Source organism: Thermobia domestica, chromosome 14 (genome assembly GCF_964235325.1).
Source record: "Thermobia domestica chromosome 14, izTheDome1.hap1.1, whole genome shotgun sequence".
Classification (NCBI taxonomy): domain Eukaryota; kingdom Metazoa; phylum Arthropoda; class Insecta; order Zygentoma; family Lepismatidae; genus Thermobia; species Thermobia domestica.
In genome coordinates this window covers 76,580,600-76,607,575 of record NC_137467.1, presented here as the reverse complement: position 1 = coordinate 76,607,575, position 26,976 = coordinate 76,580,600, and the positions used below count along the sequence as shown (strand labels likewise).

The 26,976-nt window shown below is 35.2% G+C and overlaps 1 protein-coding gene across 1 annotated transcript in view; it reads right to left on the bottom strand.

Annotated features, from left to right (window-relative positions):
- LOC145670167 (O-acyltransferase like protein-like) overlaps window positions 1-26,976 on the bottom strand; it is an 82,480-nt gene that overhangs the window by 46,052 nt on the left and 9,452 nt on the right. Inside the window, exon 2 of the mRNA XM_081738540.1 lies at window positions 3,827-4,077. Within this exon, the coding sequence (XP_081594666.1) occupies window positions 3,827-4,077 (251 nt within the window). The remainder of the gene's footprint in view (window positions 1-3,826; window positions 4,078-26,976) is intronic.

Below are 26,976 nucleotides of genomic sequence, written 5' to 3'. Positions count from 1 at the left end.
GTTGATTTTACTTAGACATGATAATAAAGTGTACTTCATTTCATTAGATGAAAGTAAATGTTGTGATCATTTCGTAATAAGAAAATAACACTTTTTGTTTTATGTATTTCATCCATCAAGAGCTTTGGGTCAACTGAAGTCACTGGTATTCGTGAATAATAATGTACCAATAAATTAAAAACTTGTGAATAATGTATACAATACATGAATAGTATTTTTTTATCTCCTTTTCTTTAGGGAAATAAACTTTCATCTTGTTTACTGAAACTCTTTACTCGCATCAAATTTTACAACCACAAACGACGATGAAAAAAGATATATTTGAATTGTAATACATGAAATTTGAAACTAACATTTTCTAAGGGAAAAGTTTGTGTGTATCGGTTTATTTAACATAAATAAAATTAAAATCATAATGTTGAAAAAACACGAAATATGAATACGAAATTTATACAAATGGTGAATCATGTGAGTAATTGTTTGTATATTAAACCAATCGATCTAACATTAAAAATAAATCAGCTTATAAGATCAACAAGTATAAGATTTAGATGGTAGTTCCATGATACTCATAAAAAGGAATGATTATCAAATTATTTTAGACCAAAAACACATAGTAATTTTGCTTTATATTGTTATTTACTTAACCTTTCCTTTCTTTTTGAAAGAAATTATTATATAGAGTGTTTCAAAACAACACCGACAATGTTTGGGAGGTGATTCCTAACACCAAGACAAGACAAAAAGTATAGACCAACCTGGGTGCACAAATGCTTCCATTCGGAGTTATAGTTTGCAGAAAACGTAAAGAAATGAACTTATAGTACCATTGCTCTCATACTATGGGACCTACTGTAGTTGGGTCAAGACTTCACTTAGGAACTAGCATGTGCCCTATCCAAATATCCATGTTTGAGAATCCTGCGGTACTTCCACAACAATTTTTATACAGGCAGTTGGTGAGTACTTCAAATTATATACCCGTAGCCAAACTCCCTCTATAAAAATTATCAGGAATCGCCTCCCAAACGTTGTCGGTGTTGTTTTGAAACACTCTGTATATTATCTAATATATCTGGAATGTTATACTAAATTCCAACAGGAAAACAGCGTACAGAAATTATCTATAATTTCTGTACTTTTTTAAATAATATTTTTTCTCACTTCGTAGTATTTTACTATGAATTGTATGAATAATATGAATTTCTTATATTATTAGAATAAATTTTAATGCATTAATTATAATCAAATAAATAAAATTTATCGTATTTTTATGTATGCTCTACCCCTATAAACTAATCTTTACTAGAACACTATTGAAAGTAATAATTGGTAAAGTAAATGTGATTTTATGGGATAATTAATTTTATCCATTAACTACAAGTCAAGTAACACACTCATGGCTAGAACTTTGATAGTAAGTTAAGACTTATAGCCTAATAAACCTAATTAGTAATTATTAATAATTACTAGCAAATACTGGTTATGTACAATGTTTTCAATTTATCCTTATAACAAATATAATGAAAATGTTATATAAAACAAGCGCAAATACGGTAAAATAAACGTTCCCTTGGTACATTCTGTACATATTGCTTTATACTCATATGATTACTTGAGAATTACTTTTACTTGCAACATTTGCGATAGGTACATTCCAGTTTGCGACCATTTCAATTTTCGTCTGTTTAGCGCTCAACACTGATTGACAAGTAGATGAGACTTATCAGATATGATAAAAATATTCCAGTTTGCGACCAAACGATGGCTGATACTTTGAATGAAACTTGTGGGAATCAGAATCACTGAACTGGTTGTCAGATTCTATTTTTTTTTATCTGTAATTGTAAATAAGCTAATCGTCATGTTAGATATGTGTGTTCACAAAACTTTGCTTCGCGTTTTATAAAATGGTACTAAGTATTACAATAATAATAACAATTCTTCTTATTATAGTAATGAGTGTTTGTGCCATATATAGGGCAAGTAAGGATTTTGTTAATCTTTTTCTGCATTAGTTATAACTACCCATAGTATAGTACTATATAAGGAAATAGGAATTTCAGAACTGGTTCAGTGATTTATCCTTTTCAAAGAACTAGTTGTCACTAGTTGATCACAAACTGGAATTCTTTTCTCTTGGCTCATAAATTTTATCAACTTCTCAATCAATGGTACACGGATGATAATGATATTAGTCGAAAACAGGAATAATAGCAAACTACAGTGGATCGTTGTTGCAAAAATGAAAGGACAGTAAACGCAAGTATATACACTACCAAAAAAGTTAAATAAATAAATAAAAGGTTTAGGAACGTATTGTAAATCTCCGCGTTCGAGTGTTATGAACAGAATACGTAAAGGTTATCAATATATTCATCTGGTATATTAAACAAGAGGCAAGACTGCGAACTAATTTCATTGTTTACAAATGATGTCAGGGGATTATATGGCAGTATTGTCAAGGGTATTGCTCTTACGTGAAATTTCTTGCATGTTCATGTGAATGTTCTTTTCTTTCTTTTAAGGAAACACAATATAAGTTGAATCTAATCAATTTTTCGTGACAGTAATCATGTACATAGTTTAAGACATTATCCGCAGGATATGTAAAACCACTTAACATGGACTGAAACATTAAGCCACGCAGGTTGTTGATAACTTAATTGTCCAATATAAGAAAAGAAGTTTAAACATTAAAGAATATGCGAAATTATTTGATATGGGATCAAATATTTAGCCACCCAGATGCCTCCTCATTGTTCAATATGAGAAAATAACTTTAAACATCAAAAAATATGTAAAATTGTTTAATGTGAGATCAAATACTAAACATGCAGATGGCTGCTGACTTAGTTACTCTAAAAGACAACAGAACTTTAAACTTTAAAGAATATTTAGAAAAATACATCTACACTGCAGGGTTTCTCTTCTCCACATTTTTAAATATTTTATTGTTTAGTTTTTTTTTTACAGTAACAAACCAAATTACTTTGTGTTGCTGTTTTCTTTACGTTCCCATTTTTCTCTTTAAATTACAACAATTATATGCAATAGTTAAAGCAATTTCTGATGCATTGTGGACCAGACTTACTTTGAGGGCCATTTTCCACAGGTTACAGTCACTGAATGTGAGTAAATTATAAGTTTTCCGAACATTTTTGTATTCTCCATGCCCTGATTCTTGATTCATGTCTAGGCCAATTATAACCTGAACTACGAACATTTCAAAACAACTATTTATGTGAAATTTTCATTTCTCCAAAAATCAGTCGGGCACCAATGACTTCATCTTGCAAAATGGACGTTGTAATAAAAAGGGTACGAAAAGATTTTCTCAGTTAAAAATCAAGTCCTAATTCAAGTATGTTATGATGACCAGCTGCACACTTCTTGTTACGCATGAAGTTAAAAAGTGAATAAATCATACATTTTTTAAAAATTTTATTCGTGGGCTAGATGAAACATACTTCTCAGGCTGTATCCGGCTCGCTGGCCGCCATTTGGGCACCATTGGTGCATAAAACAATTCAAAACGAGAAATGAAGTATGCCTATTGGCTTTTAATGTTCTTATATTCTGCCAGCCCTGGAGAGTAATGCAAGAAACTACTCATATCACCCGATCCAACAGTTCCTCACTTAATAACAGCACGTAAACACAACAGCAGCGACTCCACGAAATAAATACAGTAACTCATCAGATGCATAGTATTTGCTAAGAAGAAAGCAATTTCTACGTACTAATTATGAATGTAATATACGTAAATACACTTTCTAAATATCAAAACTAGAAATGCTTATATATTCGTATAAAATGTACAAACCGTTAAATTTCTGGTAACTTCTAGATTCCTCCTGTGTGCTGTCATCATATCTAGAATCCATTCAATGTTCTTTTGTCTGGGCGATGGTAACGAATTCATTTTCATGTTGGCAAGACAATACTGTCCCTCGAAATCTGGAATATCTTTGTTATTAAGCTTTGCTCTGACGTCCACACAACCATCGTAGCTACCCAGATGACGGATATTGCCCCGCAGAAGACCATCTGGAAGCTTTGCTGATGAGTCAAGCACTGCGAATAAACAAAAATAAACAATATATTACAAATATTACTATTAACAGAGGTAATAATATTACAAGTGGTGCGCGCGTCAAGGTTAGGAACAATAATAGATACAGTCTGCTATGTCTTTAACATAACATATATACTGCATGTGTAAATAGTCTGTTAAGCTATTAGTTGTTATTGGTAACGGACAATATACTTTTCAACGCCACCAAATACGATTTTCCCAAAAACTAAGCATGAGAATTTAAAGTATCTTGTGTTCTTCAGTTCGATGTGATCTATTGATTGAACTCAGCTTTGCACAATATTATACGAGGTGTGATCAAAAATACAGTAATAAGTTTATATGGAATTTGATTTTAATTTCCTTCAAAGTACTGTCCTTGGCTAGTAATTTACTAATCCCAACGTTGAGTCCATGACTGAAAGCATTTCTGGAAGGGCGTTCAGCTGTTTTGTCGTGAACCTCTCAATGTCAGAAATGGTGCCCAAACGTTTTCCTTTAAGCACGGTTTAAATTTTGGGGAAGAGCTAGAAGTTGCGTCATGTTATATCTGGAGAGTACAGTGGATGAGGACAGACAGGAATATTTTTCGGACAAAAACTCTTGTTCGTCAGTCAAAAGTCGGGGAAAGAATTTCGCACTCATTCTTCTCATTTCGAAATTGGTGGTTAAAATGCTCTGTACGGACCCGTACTAGATGTTTTTTTTTTTTTTTTTTAAGCTCTCGAATAGTTATTCGCCTGTTTGAACGAACATTCGAATAGTTTTCTTGCTACTTTTTGCACGTTTTCTTCTGTTTTTGAGGTTAATGAACGTCTTTAACGTTGCTCGTCTTCTACTGACTCATTTCCGCTTTTAAAATGCTCATACCACTTGTAAACAGTCTTTAGAGTTACACCATTATCACCATACACCACTTTCAACATTTCATGAGTTTCTTTGGCAGGTGTTTGCAACTTAAAACACAACTTAATGTTCACGCGTTGTTGATGCGCGATAGATACGGTAAATACAACCTCACTTTAGCGCAGGGATGCAAATAACTACTTTATCGGTGCGGGTGAGTTTTTAATATCGCTATTAAAATACCGAAGGTAAGTAAATGATTTCTATTGTGGGATGTGGGCTAGTAGCTTTTTTTCTTGGGCGAGTAAAATTTTGTTGCTTATTTGCATCCCTGCTCTAGCGGCTCTGGACGCTGACTAACAAGTCAGAACGTATTCCAATTTGACGCTGTCTGTCTCAATGGATCAGCCTATCGGATAAATTACATCAAATGATTGTAACGTCACCAGTTGCTGCAAAACAAAACAAAACAAAACAAAAAATCATTCACCGTATATTTGGATCACACCTTGTAGTTAAACAGACATTGAAATTTAAGAGTTTATCATAATATTGAGCTTTATTTCATTACCGACACTTTGGGTTGCCACCTTCCCAGAGCAAAATGTAGAGATACTTCATGCAGCTAATGACGGCAGAAGGGGTTAGAACTAGCCAGCGGTCCTATTTTCTATTACAACGTAAAGAAATCTTTCTAGTGAAGAGCGAATCACTTTATCTAACTGATAAGAGGCAAGTGAGACAATTTAAATCTTATAGACCCTGTATCATATAATATACAGGATGGTAGGTAACTCCACCGACAAACTTTGGGAGGTGATTCCTTTTATGAAATGAATGAAAAAAGTTCTTATAAACATAGGTCGAAAAACGTCTCATTTCAGAGTTATGAACCGCCGAAAATTCGAAAAATCATGTTTCGAAATGCCCTGCCTTAGAAACTATAGGACCTATAACAAGCGGTTTAAGGAATTACACAGGAACTAGTATGCAAACTATCTAAATATCCATGTTTTACCATCCTCCGTTATCGGCGAAACGAACGCGTTATTAGTATCCCTATACCTCAATTTCCGTTTTACAGTTCGTTTCGCCGATAACGGAGGATGGTAAAACATGCATATTTAGATAGTTCGCATACTAGTTCCTTTGTAATTCCTTAAACCGCTTGGGATCGGTCCTGTAGTTTCTAAGGCAGAACGTTTGGAAACGTGAATTTTAGAATTTTCGGCGGTTCATAACTCTGAAAGGAGACGTTTTTCGTCCCATGTTTATTAGAACTTTTTTTCTTTCATTTCATATAAGGAATCACCTCCCAAAGTTTGTCGGTGGAGTTACCTGTATAATAAAAAGTATGTTCGATTTAAATAGTTTGTAGCCTAAAATACTCATTACTACCAGTGAACCAGAGCTCTCAGAAATGTTATCAAGATTGAAGAATGTTAGTACACAATATGGACTAGAACTAAACCTCAGTAAATCCAAAATGATGATAATCCACCGAGCGGCACAGGTCCAACTTACAGTCTGTTTGAGGGAGTTGGAGATATTACATGACCTTGTCTACCTTGGATCAACAGTCAGTGATACGGGAAGTTCAGAAAATGAGTTCAGAAGGATCATGCTTGGAAGTGGTGCCATGAGTGTTGCCATGAAGTGTAGAGCGGGTCAGGAGTTCGAAGGAAACAACTAGTACAAATACATGTACATTTCTTATAATAATCATTTGAACAGGATCTAATATCTTGGCAATAACATATTTGACACAAGCGATTGTTGAAAAGAACAATTTACACATTGAGCTATCTCAAGCCAGACCAAAGTAACTACGTTCTCATGCTGAGGGAAATTAGCTGTTATGGAAACAGTGACAACTGGAACCGAACTGCTGCCAAAATTATGTATGCCGAAATTTATACCACAATAAACTAAGTGCATAACCTGACCCAACAGTCACGTGAAGCCCATTTCCCAATAATAGCAGTTCGTATCTGGTTGTCATTGTTACCATAAGGGCAAATTTCCCACAGGATGAAAAAAGATTAGTTCGCTCTGGCTTCAGACAGCTCAAATACCTAATCTGAATCACCAATGCAATGCACAATCACTAATTCATGCACTAAGTCCTGACTGCAATAAGTAATTACGAAATTAAAATCACAGAAACGTTCAGCAATAATAGAAACATTCTTTCCTACTTCTATAACACAGTACCATTGTGCCCGCAAATGGATAACACAGCTGTTACAAACGTTTTTTTTATTTAATAATGTCATGCACTTACTACTTTTTGTTTGTTTAAAAAAAATGCATAAATAACTTTGTAAACATACTTATGTTATGTAATGTTACAAGTTTGTTTTATGTAATGATTCTTATAATGTTTATCTTTTTTTCTTTTTAACAAAAAAAATCTTGAAGTTGGTTTTCCTTACGTAATCATTCCTGGAGACTTTCACTACTGGCATCTTATTAAGTGCTATTTAAGGCTAATTGTGTCAAAAATATTATTCCTTGACTATGGTTAAAATATCAAATGAACTTGTTAAAATTACTTACATTGCTATTAGGTACGTAACTTGGTAGTGGTTCTGTATTTTACATTTTTTTTTTTTTTTTTTACAAGTTACCGTATATGAGTCATTGTTAAGATTATGTGTTCACTGTTAGAAGACAAAATGGTATTCAACAATGTTTTTTACATATATAGTACATAAATACTATAAGTAAAAAATGTAAATAAATAAAAAGTAATTATACAGGGTGTTTCAAAACAACACCGACAACGTTTGGGAGGTGATTTCTAACACCAAGATAAGACAGAAAGTATAGACCGACCTGGGTATGAAATCCGTCGTTTCGGAGTTATAAGCTGCCGAAAACATGAAAAAATAAACTTTAAAGGTCCATAGCTCCAATACTATGGGACCTACCGTAGTCGGGTCAAGACTTCACTCAGGAACTTGTATGTACCCTATCCAAATATCCATGTTTCAGAATCCTGCGGTATTTCCGCAACAATTTTTATACAGGTAGTTGGTGAGTACTGAAAATCATATGCCCGTAGCCAAACTCTCTCTATAAAAATTGTTGCGTGAGTACCTTAGAATTCATAATTATATATTATTAGCAACGAAGAACACTTTAGCATCATGAAAATTCGTTCTTTATTTTCTCAAAAACCAAGCATGAGAATTTACCCTCAAGTATTTCTCTTTCTTTAGCTCCATGTAATCTACTGATCCACATAATTCACATCTTTGGACAATACAATATTTCTTAAAAAATGAAATCAAATCTTTCAGTTTAACGTCCCACGATTATGCACGTTAAAATATTACAATTAAGGAAAAATTAAAGTTTAGGAGATATTTGTAATTTTGGGCTATATCTAATTAATCATATTGAAGGTAGAGCGCTCATGTCTTGCGCGTGGAGTCCATGATTCAACTTCAGCTCGCGCCCTTTGGGCTTTGTGGTGGACTAACACTGTCTGAATGGGTTTTCACTAGAGATGGCCAATTCCGGAATTTTTACTTTCCGGAAATCGGAAAGTAAAATTGAAAAAATTCCAGAATTCGGAAAAATCCGGAACTAAATTTCCAATATCAGAAAAATCTGGATTCTTTCCGAAATCCGGAAAATAAATTTTCCGAAATCTGGATTGCGGAAAATTTTGGTCATCCCTAGTTTTCACGGGGTTTTCTCGTTGCCTTCCATTGTCATCATACATCTCAACATCAACCCGGCCTCCCTATGGGACCGCAGTGGCTCAGTGGTAAAGCGTTCACCTCTTGTGCGTGGGGTTCCTGGTTCAATTGCAGCTCACGCCAAGTGAACTTTGTGGTGGACAAACACCGTGTGCATGGGTTTTCTCGAATTCTCTCGTTTCTTCCCATTTTCGTCATTCCACTATTTCATTCATTTTTCATCACCACCGTCTCCTTTAGTCTACCCAGCATAATCGTGAAACGTAAAACTAAAAGATTTCATTTTCGGTCTTTCTTAGCCTCGATGCATAATTGTAGGACTTCTGTACTGTGGTTCTGCTAGTGTCATACGAGTAATGAAGACTTGATGACGGTATCCTTTAGTATTAGTTTCTGAGGGCTGAGGGAAGCTGTGACTCATCGTCGAGCACTCACTACTGGCACGAGGTGCGCAGATTCGAACCAAGGCCAAATGAAATTGTGGTGGACAAATCGTGTTCATAGGTTATTTAGAGATTTCCCCCTTTCTTTCAACAATCATTGATTTTAATATAATCATTCGTCCCCTTTAGTCAAGAGGGCATAATCGTGGCATGTAAAACTGTAAATTTCATTTCGTTTCATTTCAGTTATTAGTTTTATCTTAAGAGGCGGCGGTCCTAAGCAGAACAAATGACCCTTCCCAAAATTAAATATTGGATACCTTACAGAGAATATGTTAAAATTTGCAGAAAGGAAAATTAATAAAAATAGCTCGAGGAATATCAAACACTTCTCTGATAAAAGAACTGCTTAGCAATAACAAGATAATAATAATAATAATAATAATAATAATAATAATAATAATAATAATAATAATAATAATAATAATAATAATAATAATAATAATAATAATAATAATAATAATGTGAGGTACAAATTTTCTGTTTATCATGAGTCAATCGGTTAGATATTTCAGTTAAAGAGTATCGAATCTCGGTATAGAAAGAAGAAATAATATGATGGGAGTCAATGTGGTAGCAACACAGTACGAAACTAAAAGACATTTGACCGCCCGCGAATATAACGTCAGGTTGAGGAGTAATATAATTTTCATTCAAAATAATCTTCTGTTCCTCTATTCCAGTTGTTCTCAACTTAACACCTATCACAACCCCCATTTTATCACATCCTCTTGCCAGCGACCTCCTTATAATTTCTGGTGTGTAATAATCTTGTGTGGGATTTTTAATATACCTATTGCGGAGATCTCACGATATCCATCTTTTTCTATAATAGTAGAATCCATTTCTTATATATATCGGATACAGTAACTTCCTTAAAAGCTAATGGATTAAAACCAAATTTGGTCAGTTCATTCATGTTAAAAATATCGAATCCGATTCGTCATACTGTTTCAAAATGGATGCCGTTTGAAAATTTTAAAACTTCATAACTCCCTTAATTTTGGGTCATATGATATAAAAAAAATTAAGTTATTTCTAATTTTCGTTAAAAAACTGGGACAGTTGTTAAAAAAATTATTGAGTATTTTAAATGACTTGATAATGTGTGTCACGAAGATTGAACCGGAAATAGCCGCACTAGTGAATTCACACAATGCTCAGGTATCTCATTATAAGACTTCCGACAGTTACGCATAGTATTTTGAAATTAAGAAAAAAATTTTTAAAAAATAGATGCAGTTCTGTATTACTACATGGGATTGAATTCTCAATATACTATCTCTATGGAGTCAATGCGGATAATATATGGTTAGTTTAGCCTCGAGGAAGTATAAAATTGTGTAACAATAACAGTGTGAATATATATTGTATGTATGACAGAAGAAGCAGCTACACGTTTGTTAAAATGGCCAGATTGTTAATTTCTTCGGGACACTCCTACACCGTGAGGCGAATATCACGCCTCCTTCATCACCGGTATCAGCTAAATGATCCCGCTAACAAGAAGAACCGCAAAAGACAAGTATTGGTATGGTTTCCTGTTTTTCTTAACTTTAATTAGAATGCAAGTGCGAAATTTCGCTTTCACAAGCAAAATAGATAAAAGACCTGTCAGCTTTAGCCCGACACATAGTTGTGGCCATTACAGATAACTGTCTCTGAAACAATGTAAACAACGTGTCTTTGGGTAAATCGAGAGGAATAAATACAAACAGTCTTACATCATAGGTGGTTTACTGTTCATACACCTCCGAACCGAAGTAAATGCATTTCGTAAGTTTGTCGAGGCTTACTTCCGGAGTCTGCATTCATTCTTTTTGTCACTCTGGTTTGTTTTGACAAGGAAGTTGACACTGTCTATATACGAGTGATAAATGGTTCTTCTGTCTTGTATGTAAATAGCTTCTGGCAGTATTTTGTTTAGGAACCACTCAATGTTTGGAAAGTTGTCACTCGTTTTTCAACTACAGTCAGTTTTCGACAGCACTTTTATACAAGCACAATAAGTTTATAAATATTGTTTGGACAATTTCTAAAATTGAGGATGTTAGAACTTTTGTATAATATAACTAGAGTCTGGATGTTAGGCAAAATACTTGTTTCTTTTAATGTTGTTTCCTTTGAATCATAGTCATAAAAGCATGAAATTTCGCATATAGAGGTAGGGTTGCAGATTTTTCACAGAGGGAAAAAAGGAAGAATTTATGATTTTTAGGGGGAATTTACAATTGTGTTACTATTCAGTTCAAAATCTCTTGTCGTTGCGAATTCTGTCCAGGAAGCTTAAAATATATAAAACGATAATCATGTCTGTTGTTCTATATGGTTGCGAAACATGGTCGCTTACTCGCATAGAGGAACGCAGAGTGAAAGTATTTGAGAACAAGATCCTGAGATGAATATTTGAACCCAAAAGGAACGGGAATGGGGAGTAGCGTAAACTTCATAACGAGGAACTACATAATTTATAAGGTTAGCCAAACATTGTTAGGGTCATCAAATCCAGGAGGCTCAGGCGGGTAGGTCATGTACTCAGGATGAAAAAAAGTAGGAACGCTTTCAAAGTCTTAACTGGAAGTCCAATCGGAAAACGACCATTAGAAAGACCTACGCGCAGATGAGAGGATAGTATTAAGATGAATCTTGAAGAAATAGGAATACAAAGTAGACACTGGATCCAGTTGGCCAAGGATAGAAGTCAGTGGAGAGCTTTTGAGAGCGCGGCATTGAACCTCCGGGCCATAGAGTTAGTTACTTTTAGTTAGGGGGAAACGAAAATATGTTATATATTCAGAATTTACATTTATAACAAACACATGTATGGTTTCACATAGTAACATAGACTCATTTTAATTGGAAACCGGGACAGTTTCATTAAAAATAACTGCAACACAAGAAAGCATATTACAATTCCCAGTGGGAGCTCATGAGTTTCGGATATCATTTTAAACTGTAGGTCAATGTCTCATATAGCCTCGGTGCTAAAAAGGACGTTAAATTCAAATCTAACAAAACCACGTATCTTTGTTGCTCTTTTCTGTAATTTTATTTTAATGGAGGTTTTGGATCTCTCAACAGTCCCAAATCCCTCTTCATAAATAAAATTAAAAAAAAAAAAATCATTGAAGAGTATACCGAAATCCACAACCACTTGGAGTTCTGCTTTTGTTAGTTCACAGTAGCATCTGTTCCTCACATCAGTGTAGCACGATTGATCAAAACTGCCATATGATCGAGACAGTTAACAGAGGAAAAATAAAATGCTAAAAACAAATTATTTTTAAACATAAGATTGTGGTACCGAATAGATAAGAGTTAAAAACGCAACTTGTTATATTTTCTGTATGAATGCTAAGCTACTTTGTTGGTTTGTGTTGTTAACAGTGCCTAAGAAATCAGTTCCTCTGATTAAAAATATTTTTCGTTCTAATAACATTTTTAAAATGTCTAGAAATATGATTTCTTTTCTTAATTTTCAAAAATCGGAAGAAAACGTATAACGTAAAACGTACCAGAAAAACGTAAAACTTACAGGGAAATCGTAGGATCTGGCACCCCTATATGGAAGAGGCTTTTTGCTTCAAAGAAAACGAATCTACATTGTAATTGCATGAATTCAATCTAATGGTCAGCATGATTCGACATTGAATATTGTTATTTGCAGAAATAAAGTTGCAAATTACGTTGGCCAACATAGCCTCAAGAGTATGTTGGCTCAGCAACAATATGCCGTCATTTATCCAACAGTTTCTGTTTCCTCGTATTTCCACTTCCAAACGCAACTTTTACTTCTTACGTACTAGGAGCTACGTTGGTACTTCAGTTGGTTGGCAACGGCAAAGTGGCCAATTAAAACATAGGCTCAATATTGATGGCTAGCCTACCATTTCCCAGTGTTGGGCCTACTGTCTGTGCTACTAGGGCATTGAGTGTGAGAGTGACACATGGTTGTACTTTTAGTATATAGCCTAATAAAAGACAGTAACATAACAGTATATAGTTATTATTATCCCGAATGATTATTATTGTTGTTGTTGTATTTACGAATAATTTAATGCATGTGGGTTTGACTTGCATTGCCTCGGATCTAACGTTGAACTATATGTCATCTCTTACAAACAAATTGTTTGAAAAACTCCGAGGACATCAGTTCAGACCAAGAAAGAAAGAAAAAAAAGAAATGCATACATTGTATATATTGAAATAGTCGCACGATAATCAGTGAATTCTTGCTTGCTTGTTTATTTCTTTCGAGTATGATTTGGTGAGAGACTTTTGGCCACTTTCTTTTTTGATATGGTTCCTAATCTTTTTACCTTCTTTAAAGGTCACTAGTTTAATTTAAAGATTATTTCTAGAATTATGTCAGACTGGACTGGGAGCAGTATATATTGATTGCTCATTGTCAATTCAATAATCTTAAGTTTGATATTGTTTCGGCATGGTAAATATTCCTATGTTTAAAAAATGAAATGAAATCTTTAAGTTTTACATCCTACGGTTATGCTGGTTAGGCTAAAGGAGACGGTGATGATTAGAGTGAGGGAAATGGTGGAATGAAGAAAATGGGAGGAAACGGGAGAACCCAGAGGAAATCCACGAGCACGGTGTTTGTCCACCACAAAGTCCACACGGCACGAGCTGGGATCGAACCAGCGATCCCAAGCACCGGAGGTGAACGCTCTACCACTGAGCCATCGCGTTATTCCCATGTTAAATTGGAAGGACAGATGATAATTATTCTATTTTTAGAGTTACTTCAATTCAATAAAATTATTTATCTATCATTTTAATTACAAATTAAAACGGAAAGAAAGTTTACAAGGGAAGTAGTATTCAATGAAGGCCTATGTTCCGTATTGTATTCAGAATGTGACGAGAAAATAGTTCATGCAAATAATTAGGAAACACACATTATTTCTTTATCTTCGATTGTGGAACGACTGCCATTGTTAAATGACAAGGAAGACGCATAAGATGAAGAAGAAGGAAGTCATGGAATAATACAAAGGTTCTTTGATTTCCTATGACAAGTATCCTTGACAAAGCTGAGAAAGGTTGCAGAGAGGCACAAAAAAATAGAGTTGCTATCTCCTAAACAGTGGCGATCTAGAAGGTAAAAAATGGGAGGCAGCCAGAACCCAGGTTAAGATATGCCTATATCATGAGTTTACTATGAACTTTCAAAACTATATAAATAATAGCTTAAATTATTTTTGTTACTCAAAAAATAGCCGCCCCTAGCCGCATTTGGCCCCAGGCTACATCCGCCTCTGCTCCTAACATTATTTTAAGTGTTATTTATTTATTTTTGAATATGTCACTGTCAGTGATAGGGTTACCAACCTTTAAAAAAATCCGGTGTCCGCTCATAATTCTCAAAACAGATGCGGAATAATTAAACTTTGGAATATATGGTTGAGCCTTGTAAAAACACCGGTCTGTCGGTAAAATACCGGCCGGTTGGCAACCCTAGTCAGTGATCGAATTGAGCCAGTATGAGTCCGTATGGCATACCACTAGTAAATTAGAATGTAAGATTTCATAAGAAATGTGCAACAAATCTCAAATTGGCGTTTAAACAAAAATATATAGAACAAAGTTATTGAGTATTAACGTAAGTTATAAGAAAGTAAATGGTAAAACGGTAGGCTAGCTATGTTGAAAATGAAAAAGGTCAACTTTATTCCGTAATAGGAAAATATATTATTATTTAGTGCTTTTGAGTCAGTCACTGCATTGGCACAAAAATTTAGGGAAGTAACAGTATATAGGACTGGACCAATTAGGGAGGACATTTTTAGATTTCATAAAATATTTTATTATTATTATTATTATTATTATTATTATTATTATTATTATTATTATTATTATTATTATTATTATTATTATTATTATTATTATTAGCAAACCCGTACGTCCTGCGCAAGCGCAGGACACTATTGTTGTCTGAATGATTGAATATGATACAAAATTAAAAATATTTATGGCTAGCAAAGTAGTTTTAATAACACGTTAATAATATATTTAATTAAGAATTTCTCGATAGTTACTTGAATATAAGACGTCCTCGAACCTAAGACGCACACCGATTTCGCTGGGTTAAATTAAGGAAAAATAGTAATAAGTTCCGTTTTTACTGTTACCAAAGCGCTCTTTGATATTGGTCGTTTTCATGGATTTTTATATATCCCTCTTCCCTCCCCATGTTGCGGGGCACGGCATGATAAAAACATATCCTAGGCCCGAATGTCATGTATGTTGAAAATTTGGTCGAGATCGGTTGGGTGGTTCAAGAGTTGTTCTATTTATATTTATATATTAATCTCCCCTTTCCCTCCCTCTCCCCTAAGTTCTACTGTCAAAGTGAAAATATTAAAAAAAAAAAAAAAAAACTTTCCAGGCTCGAACGTCATCTATGTTGAATCTATCGAAATCGGTCAGGTGGTTCAAGAGTTATTAAGTTTTATTTATTTTTATATATATATCTTCCCTCCCCTCCTCTATCCTATATTCTGCCGTCAAAGGGATATGATAAATACCACCCCAGGTTAGAACCTCATCTAAATTGATAATTTAATTAAGATCAGTTCGGAGGTTAATATGCAAACATCAAAATACTCGTATGCAGAGAAATCATTGCATTTTATGCATATTAATGCGTAAGGTCTTAACAAGATGCATTGTGTTTTTTTACGTACCTGGGAACTTGCTTTCTTTGATACTAAAGGAAACTCTGCTGTTGCAGCAAAACGTGTACTATGGAAGCAAAAATTTTCATTGATTTCGATGTGCTACTTTCACACGTGATACTAATGTTGACATCAGTAAAGGATGTGTGAAAATTATATTTTGAAAGCCAAAGTGTTATAAACTAAAACAATTTGATTTTATTGCCTACGAAGATCTACAGCTGACCATTCAGTTCAGTATGGTACAGTCAGCTTATGAGTCTTATCACCATTACTTGTGCCTTTCTTCACGGGAATTTGCAACCTCTTAGAATTTGTCATTGTCCATTTATTCATGATAATCTCTTGTTGATCTTGACCGGAATACTAAAAGCGCGTTTTTGGTAAATTCCGTTGACATTCCTGTATGCACAACAATTATTATTTCACCTCTAACTGTAGAAAGCTTCAAAGGAACTGACCTCTCTTTGAAATCCCAGATTTTATTTTTTGTATGGTGCCCATTAATTTAAGTTTCATCCAGTTAACAATAGTTTGGCCACTTGTTCTTACGTGTTTCATGGTTCTCAGAAACAGGGGCGGATACAGAAGAGGAAACTTTCTTATTTTATATATAAATAAAACCCATCCCAGAGTTTGGAGCTCTAAAATGTAGCTCTAAGTAGCAGTATTACAAGCCCCCCAGAAGTCCGTCCTGGATCCGCCCCTGTTTAGGAACTCATTCTTATTAACGATAATATCCCATCTCTCTCAACAGTTTTCTCTAAGATTGGATTTGTATATCCCAGATTTTTCATGGATTTGTGTATTCCATCTGTTTCATTACCTGCCTAAAGCTCCGTGGTGAACCAGAGAACCCAATTAAGGGTCAACACGTTCATAAATTTGTGCCATACTTGGATTAACTCCGTTCATGTAGATTTCGGAAACTGTTCGCCTAATAACATTTTTATCAAAATCATCTACAATAGATTTACTTATTTTCCGATTCATTCGCCGTTTCCCCGGAGTTCTCAATGGAGAATTACGTTCTTCAGCCTTATCTCTCAGTTATAAATCATGCAGTGTCCTTTTGCGGAACATTCGTAGCTTTAACCTTGCTGTCCATAATACGACTTACCGATATAAATGAACACGGACAATTATTTCACGGACATCATCATGCAGCGGTTTACCTTGTTTCAGTGTTCCACCTAATATAATAGCTAGATGCGGCAATAAACACCACGAGATGCGGCAATAAACAACTGCACCATAACACACTAGAAAGACAGCAAAGTACCTTACCACTCACAAATCACTGTAACACACTTATTCACGTGTGGTAACTAAGCACTTCAATTACCCGCGAAACAGCAATGGCCTTATTTAATAGGCTGACTGACAACTAACGTCACCTACGCGATAAAACCAATAAGATAGCCATTGGATTAAAACATCAGTAAGTGAGACAGCGGATTTATTCTTTTATATGCTATGTAAATATAGATTTAGGGGGAAAATATTAAAATTTGTACATGACAAACGGTTTGTAGGTTACTGGGTTTGACGTCTGTAAATTTGATGTCCACAATGACATACATTAAAGAATATAACGTATTAATAAATTGTTGCTCATATCTGTACTATAATATGAGCCGTCCCGTTTTCACCAGGTAACGGAATTTTGTAATATCTCTATTATAAAAGTTCTGACTGACTGATCAATGTCCAGACTAAACCACTTAAGCTAGAAACTCGAAATTTGGACAGGGCATGGGATCTGTGGTGTAAGGTCCCACTAAGAAAGGATTTTTGGAAATTCGACGGAAAAAAGGAAGAAAGAGGGGTGGCAATTATTATCTTAATATAGCCGTATCTCGGAAACTCTAAAGGTTATAGACATAAAATTTGGTATATGGACTTCTCATTTAAAACAATTAGGCACATGTTTATGTTATATATATATATATATATATATATATATATATATAAAAATATAAATATATATATATATATATATATATATATATATATATATATATATATATATATATATATATATATATATATATATATATATATATATATATATATATATATATATATATATATATATATATATGACCTGGAAGGGAAGAAATAGGGGTGTACATTACAATTATTATAATAAGATGGCCATGTCACAAAATTCGTTAAGCTTAGAGGCATGAAAGTTTTTATTTAGGCTTTTAATTTAAAATAATTAAATCCGTGTCTCAGCGTTTTTTAGACGTTTGCTTTAGAAGAGAAAAAAAAAGGTCGGAAGAAGAAAGATGGGGTTGTAATTCTTAAAATAAGATGACCACGTCTTGAAATCCCTTAAGAGTAGAGACATGCTAATGAAAGATGAGTTTCAGCATTTCTTGATGTTTCCGTTAGAAGGGAACAATAAAGATTGGGGGTTGCAGTTGTTATAATAAGATAGCCATATCTCGAAATCCCTTAAGATTAGATACATGTTAGGCATATGAGAAATACGGGGCCGTAGGCCAAGCAAATGTGGTAGTCTGGAGGCAAATTCACCAGCTAGCCGAAGGCTTGTAGTTTTATATTTTTCGAGCAAATAACGGTGCTAATTAAGAATATGGATCCCAGATTTGGAAAGTAGTTATTTTCTAAATCTGGTTATTTTAACCAATATGTGTATGTGGAAGAAAGAAAGAAAATCCTTAAGTTACTCGCTACTTCTTTCAGACACCTTCACGGAAACATTTTTTTTTTTTCATGCGTATGCTATTCACACGTGAGAGACAACGTGAAATGTCTGACTAAAACTTTCTTCCCAGAGACTCCTAAGCGTGTCATTACCTACAAGTTTTGAAAATCTGATATTTTAAGATGACAATATTGAAAAAAGAAGTACGTAAAGAAAAATGAATTGTTCTTGCATGCCTTACAGCTGTGGAAGACAGTGTTGCCAATTAAGCCATTTTGTGGCTAAAACTAGCCATTTTCACATGGTGTTTATACAGTAGAAATGCAGTTTAGCTATTAGCTACACTTGGCCAATTTTTCGTTCAAAGTTGCTAATTTCTGGTTACTTGTGTGTAGCAGTAGTTGAATACATTCCTCTAATATCACGAGTAAAACCATAATAAAGCATTATTTGCAATTTTGAAATCATTTTCCTCATCCTAATACTTTCATTGCTACACCACAATCGCTTTTACGTATTTTGTTTATCAATCTCGCTTTACTAGCACGGCTTCACAACAAATTCTGAAAATCAGTGGCAGTTCTAGCCCGGGGCCGGGAGGCCTAAGCCCCCCAATTTTTGTTAGTACCTAAAATTATTTAAGGCACTATCTTTTTGAGAGTTTATGGTAAACTCATTCTATACTCATTATAGTCTGGGTTCTGGCACTCCCCCTCCTCAGTTTTTACCTTCTAGAACCGCTACTGCTGTAGATGCTGCCTTTCTATAGTTAATTTAATTGCGTAATCGAATGAGGGTTTTGAGTGTATGTTCGACGTGGGCACTGTATTTTTATTGTTGAGCAACAATAATAGTGCTACCCAACGCTGATCCTGGGGGAAGCAAGGGGGCCCGGGCCCCCAAAGTTTGCTTGGATCGACGTATTTATATTAAAATTTTCATTGATTTCTTGTTGATCATATCTGACCATGTAGCTCGCCCCTTCTCCCAAAAGAAATATACAGAAATCTGCATCACTGGTGCTACCGACATGTAGCCAACAATACCACAAGGACTGGGATGATGAAAAGAATTCAAGGAATGTGTAGCACCTTGTTAATGATACAAGCAAAGTGTACAGTAAATATCATACGTATGCATGGGCGCCCGCAGTAGGAAGCAAGAGGAGCCAGTTGCCCCTTTAGTTCCCTTCCCTCCAGAAAAATTCTGTTGGCGTTTCTGTAAGTACATTGAGAAAAATCCGTTCTCCGGACAGCAGTATATTGTACAAATATACGGAATCATCTTGCTTACTACAGAAATCAGTATGGAGCATACGTTATCCGTATGCTACATAGACACTGCCCTTAGATATTACATAATGCCGTTGCAGGATGTCTAATATATGTCTTCCTTATATTACATACATATATGTATGTTACCTTCGTCAGCTATATGTTATATACGTCCATTTGAATGTGAGATCCTGACCGCCCATATTGTTTCATATGGAAAGTACGTACAGATAGAACACTTATGCAGAAAATAATATAAAACATGCGTTTTCAGTTATACGTTTGCTGTACGTTAAGTCCAAAAACTATTAGATTTACAAATGTAACGTACAATTTTACGTACACCACATACATTTTTTTCTCAGTGTATTGGTACAAGATGATAGTATTTTATTTTAAGAATGCCAGAAAGAATATTGCAATAAGTATGTTGTAGCTGTACAGTAAAGTATAGCATATTTTGCTTGCTTTATTGCTGAACTATCTTAGCTATAAATTTAGCTAGGTAAAATGAAAAATTTGTGCCACAGCTAGAAAGATTTTGTGCATCATTTAGCTACTTTTTTGAAGGTACCTATTGGTAACACTGCTGGAAGAGTTTTCTGATTAAAAAGACTTTCTACCTACGAAAGATGTATTTCCGAGCCTTCAGGCTATTTGACGGAAAGAAATAAAACGTGTCTTGCGGAAGCTGGGCGTTATTTTCATTCATATTTACGCGTACTGCACACCGGTGCTCAAGACAAACATAATCGGCCTCTCAACACAAGCGAGCGATCACTTTCTCCAATAAAAAACCTGTTATTTTATATTATATAATGAAAAACCTGATTCCTATGACATAATACGTAACGAACATGGACTTGATGGTATTTTGTTTTGACCTACCAGAATTATTAGAACATCTTGCTCTGAGCGTATCTTTGTTTGGCTATACAAAAAAAAAAAAAAATGTGTAAAGCAAAAAACTCATGCAAATGATGTGGTAGCTATATTTAATTTCTCAAGTATTTGTCCAAGTCCTATAATTACTAAAGCAAGAAACCGATAGCCTATATTATTAGCCAATAGTATGTGTTTACAACAAAATTAAAGAATATGCAATGGTAAATATAAACTTTGGAGAATTAGGTAATTAAATTGGAAGATGTGGAGTGAGTGAGTGAAACTATGCAATAAAAACAATATTTCGCAAGATCTTCTAAAAGGAAAATAGGCTATGTCAAGTGAGAAAAAGTAATTATGCGTTTATTTTCAAGTGCAAGAGTATTGGTAATGTCATTATAAAATGGTAGATATAATGATTTGAAGAAATACAATATTCTCTATAAACAAACAAAGAAGAAGGAGAAAATGTAAAGACATTGAAAGGGAAATACTTTCCAAACAATTTGCGGCAAGGCAGCGTTAGTTTACCTGGTAGAACGTTCACCTTTGGTGCATGGGGTCTTTGGTTCGATCCCAGCAAGTGACAAGTGAGCTTTGTGGTGGACAGACACGGTGTACGTGGGTTTTCTCGGTGTTCTCCCGTTTCTTCCCATTTTCTTCATTCCACTATTTCATTCATTTCTCATCATCACCGTCTCCTTTAGCCTAGCCAGCATAACCGTGCGAGGTAAAACTTAAATATTGCACTTCAATTTGCGGTAGTGTCCAAAGATTGATCTATATCAGAAACTCCTGTACTGTTTTGAATCGTGGTGGCCTTTTTAGGAGACAGATTCCTCTGGAAACTTTACCTCACATTTATAGAATTTCATCTGGTATTTTCCTGAACCACATGTGTAGACTTGGGAGCTGGCTACTTTAAATGATGCAGAGAGCAGAAATGGAGTGGGTCAAGATTTGTGAGTGGGTTAGTGGCTCAACAGGACGTGACTCATTGCGACCCACCACCCATCGTGACCCACTGACTCATTCAGACCCACCACGATCCACTCTGACTCACCAAACCATTCTGACTCACCGACTCACTATGCTCAGTGCATTGCAGACATCATCTTCTGAACACTAGTGAATTTTTTACTTTCAAAGCCTCCAATTTTCTTTCATTTTCATTTGTTTCTATTTACTTACCAGAGATGAGTATATTTAAGTGAAAAAAGAACTTCTGGCACTTTTGGATATTGATATTTGAAATTGTAACAATAGCAATAAGACTTATTGTTGGCTTTCGAGACACAGTCGAATATTAAACTTTTTTCCTTTACCTGGGCTTACACTACCTTGATTTGCGACTATGAATTTCATCCTATTTTCCACTGGAAAGTATCTGTAATTCAACAAGGAAATAATTATATATGATAAATAAATTGAAATTCATCGTAATATGATCCATGACACTTTATCATTTTATATCGTAAAGAACCACTGGTGTTGTATCAGAGCAGTGTAACTTCACAGCCTTGTTTTATTAAAGTGTAAACTTTTTAGTTAGTGAAGAGGAGGGTGTGGAACATGGATCAGAGTTGATGACGATGAGTTTTGGTTGGTGGCGGGTCAGGATGGGTCATGGGTCAGAGTGTGACCGGTAGGTCAGAGGGTCATGGCTAAAATTTTCATTGACCCACGCCATATCTGGCGGAGAGATCATTCTCCTTCTCCAGAAAGACATCTTCCCGAAGAAAACATCTAAAAATAACCTTTCTTTGTTGACAATAGGAGCCCTTCCATCCCACTCTATCACTTCGAACAACCAGTTTATATTAATCAATACTCATCCGGGGGTGAGACCCAAGATGTTTGTTCTTCTCTCATACAAATTATGAAACTTCGAGCGACGGTGATCACATAAATACAATCAACCCTCGTATATACGAGTCCTCATATGCTGGAATTGTAATTTATTTTTACAACCGCAATAAACCAGATTCATCCTATAATTTCCTCTTATGTATACATGCGGCGTAACCTTAAAGCATCATTTCGATCATTAAATGATATTGTCGGTAGGCCTCTGCTAGCACCATACCATTTCTTGATTCTACTTCAACACAATGAACGGACGAATAACTAAAACGACGCTTAATCCGTCAAAATCCTGATTTTTTTTTTTGTTAAAAATGAAAACTTACTATTATGGTTGCTCAACCTTAAAAAATCAGAATTATTTATTTGCCATACATTAATTTATTTATTAAGAAAAATGCATAATGCATCTAATCACGGTTTTCTTAAGAGGAATAAAAATGTGGATTATACATTTATAAGAATCGTTTCCGAATCACTAAGTAAAGCATATAAAATCATCTGACCATGAAATCTGCAAATATATGTATATATTAATGATCTTCCTTGATTAAGAGAATGCGGCAATGTGTATATATAGTGGTGAATACCATAAATTACTGTTAATTTTTTTCCTTCAACATATCAACTTCCGTAGGATAAAATTCAGTAATTTAATGTACATATCAAAGTTAAATTTATATTCAAAGGAAACTAAGTTATTTCCCTATTAATTAAGATTAGATTTATGACATAATTTTAATTATAGTGTATATCTTTTTTTTTAAAAAAAAAAAAGAAAACAAATATTTTAGATTTGAATATGCAAGATGCTTAATTAGGCTTGAGACACACCCGAGGAGTCTATAGGTTTCTAATGGAAGAGAGTAGTGATGGAATAGGTGACCAAGTTCTTGACGTGTCACCCGTAAGCAGCTAGACCCGAAACCCGCTAGACCTGGTGTAACCCGGAGACCACGAAACATCGTTAGGGTCTATACATGTGAAGAGTATGTATAAGGGTTCTAATGTAATTCTAACAATCAAATCTCTTTCCTCTCTGTCTCTCTGCTCATATTAAATCCATCATTTCTCCCCTTTCTTGTTTGTATGTTTATACCTGTGTCAAATACTACACTGAAAGATAACTACAAAAAAATCAAAGTGTAAGGACGTGAGAACAAGAAAAGGCAAAAAACAAAACGATTACATCTTTGTCTTATAAGGAATCGAAGTTTAATCAAGAGAGCCTGTAAAATTTGTTGTGTAAAATATGAGAGATTCTGGCGAGCCCAAGCAGCGTTATTATTATTATTATTTATAGTCTGAGTTCGAAAAAGTCTTTCAGTCTAACATCGCATGATTATCCTCATTAGGGTAAGAAAGACGAATGATTACGGCAAACAAAGGATGATGAAAAAATAGGTGGAATGAAGATGTGCGAGGAAATAGGAGTAGCCGAGAAAACCCACAGAAACAGCTCTAGTAGCAGAGACAACTTGCAAACGGCTTGCTGTAAGCTTGAATTGCAAGTCAGCCAAGGTTGCATCCAGCTTGATTGGAAATCGTGCAAGCATGCCGCAAGCTGGATTCCAGTAACGAAGTTAGATGGGGGGCAACCTTGCATTCAGTGTTCCATTCAAGCTTGACGCAAGCGTTTTACAAGTCAAGTCAAATCGATAGTCAATGAACTGCCAGTGATGCTATGACGCTCTGCGAAGGGTCTAAAGCATCGCTTGCAAGTACAACAAAAGGCAGATTGTATGACAGCATGCGTTTTAAGTGCAAGCGCAGAAAGCCAAAAGCCAAGCACGCGCCAACTGACCGAAAACTTTCTTGCTACTAGGGAATATTGTCCACCACAAACTTACTTGGCTGGGGATAGAACCAGAGAATCCATGCACCAGAGGTAAACGCTCTACCATTGAGCCACCATGTCCTGATAGTCTGGGTTCGGAACCACTGTATTATTTTTCAGTACGGGAAGATAAATACACATGAAATAATATTTCTGAAAGCCAAGACATGGTACCTGGATTAAGAAATGTCACACCGGAAATCAACGTGAGCTTTCGAGCTCGAGTAGTGAGCATCATTCATTCAACCATAAAATTCTGTAATGATGATATAATTGGCTGCTTTCGGGTCACTGAGTCACCAGATCTGTCAGGGTCACCGGACCTAAAAAGCGGGTAACTCGAACAAGAGTTATGATTCAAGTGACTCACAAGAAAAAATGGAAATAATATAAAACAGGCCTTTGGAATGTATAATGTACCAATTCCTACTGAATTAAATTTTAGTTTGGTACAATACAGGTATGATCCAATGACGTACTTTTTGTGTGGCGATGAATCTCCGGGGTTCCTTAAGACATGGAGTTAGTTGTGATCTAATATCTATTTTTACACAATATTTCGCTTGGCTCAAGCAAAAATTTTCAGTGTATGTGTGGTCATTTTATTATCATTATTATTTAACTGGTCCATTTGTGGTTGAAAACAAAGTATTCTGTTAAAATATTATTATTATGTACATTGCCTTGAATTTTTGAGTTTTCCATTCTACGATACTAGCCTTTAGAGTAAAGAAGACGAAAAGAAAAAAAACGCTTGGTTTAGTGGCTAGCACGCTTGACTTCGGTTCGTGTGGTTCCGGGTTTGATTTCTGGTAAGAGTACAGTTGAACGACCAAAGTGTTTCGGATTCCACTATAATCAGTAGGTCCACGTCTCCTTTAGCCTAGTAGGCATAATCGTAGGACGTTAAACTAAATCAAACCAAACCAAGACCGAAAGAAATGAATGCTAAAAGAACATTATATCGCCAATACCCGGAGCGACATATATCTTGAGATCAATAAATTAATACCTTGGACCGCTCGGCCATACCGGACACAACTTCTGTTCGAATCACCCTGGTTGTCTCGGATCTCAGACCTGATCCGGTAGTCCAGATAGACTCAATAACCCGGAAGCAGGCAAAATATCAGTTCTGCAGTAATTTCATATTGGATTAATGATGTCCGGTATTTGAACTCAAACTCTATTGGATTAATGATGTCCGGTATTTGTTTGATCCCGGTATGACATTTCTCAATCAACGTACCATATCATTAATATTTCAAATATAATTTTGTGTATATTCGTCTCAATATTACAAAATTATTACCGTGTTTAATATTATTATCCTATATTATTATATGCTAAAGGCCCTAACTTTGGTGTGTGGGGCATCTTTTATATTCTACGCGATAAGTTTTTAGAGATTCGCTCGATTAAACTTTGACGATCCTTCATAAGAAAAAAATGTTGCTTTTCTTTTCTGCAATTGACACATGTCTATACTCCGATACGTCTTATAGTTATCTTTCAGTGTAATACTTTGATACACAGACACGCACAGGACAAGCGAGCAAGAAAATTAGGCATAGGTAGATTTAATGAGAAGGCAGAGAAATTTGTGTTAGAATTACATTAGCAGTTTCAATGTTTCGTAGTCTCTGGTTCACCCGGATCTATCTGAGTCACCGGGTCATGGGTCTGTCCGGGTCACTGGGTTCGGGATCATTCTTAAATATCATTGAAATGAAATGAAATCTTTGAGTTTTACGTCCCACGATTATGCTGGTTAGGCTAAAGGAGACGGTGATGATGAGTAATGAATGAAATGGTGGAATGAAGAAAGTGGGAGGAAACGGGAGAACCCCGGGGAAACCCACGCACACGGTGTTTTTAAATATCATTGAGTTTATTGCAGCAACCAATAGCAGATATGGCATCAGCACCTGTAGCCCCGGTACAGGCTTCTCCAAACAAGTCTACAAAGGCGAAGAAACCGAAAACAACACCTTGTCATCCATCCAAGAACATCAGAAATAGTAAACAATGCCATCAAAAATTTAAAGGAAAGGGAAGGATTTTTATTGCATGCCGTAAAGAAATACATCTTTTAGAATTATAAGGTGGATGCCGGGAAGCTTGCTCCATTTATCAAGAATTACTTAAGAAGTGCAGTTGCCACCAGATCATTAGGTCAGACCAGGGGAAAAGGTACATTTGGATCGTCTACTCTTAGTGCTTCTTCGCTAAAGCAGAAGCCTGAAGGTGGATCCTCAACCAAAGCGAAACAATCAGTATCAAAGGAGAATAAGCCTCCTGCTAAGAAGCCAAACAGCTAAACGTCCGAAGAAGACAGGAGAAAAGATGAAGAGTGCTGCTCCCAAATTTAAGAAATCATCATCTAAAGTGAAGAAAGCAAAAACTCCGAAGAAGCCAACAGCCCCAAATCCAAAACGGCTACAGTGAAACCGAAAAGTGTCAAGAAAGTTGCACCAACGAAAAAGTACAGATGTCAGTGAATAAACTGGCATTTACAATCAATTTTGAGACATACAGTACCAGTAGCGTACCCAGGAATTTATTTCGGGGGGGTCCAAACTAAGTATGAAGGTATTTTATATTAAAATTCCCAAAATTGCCCCTAAAATTAGGCTAAATTTACACAAAAGTAGAAATTTCGGAGGGG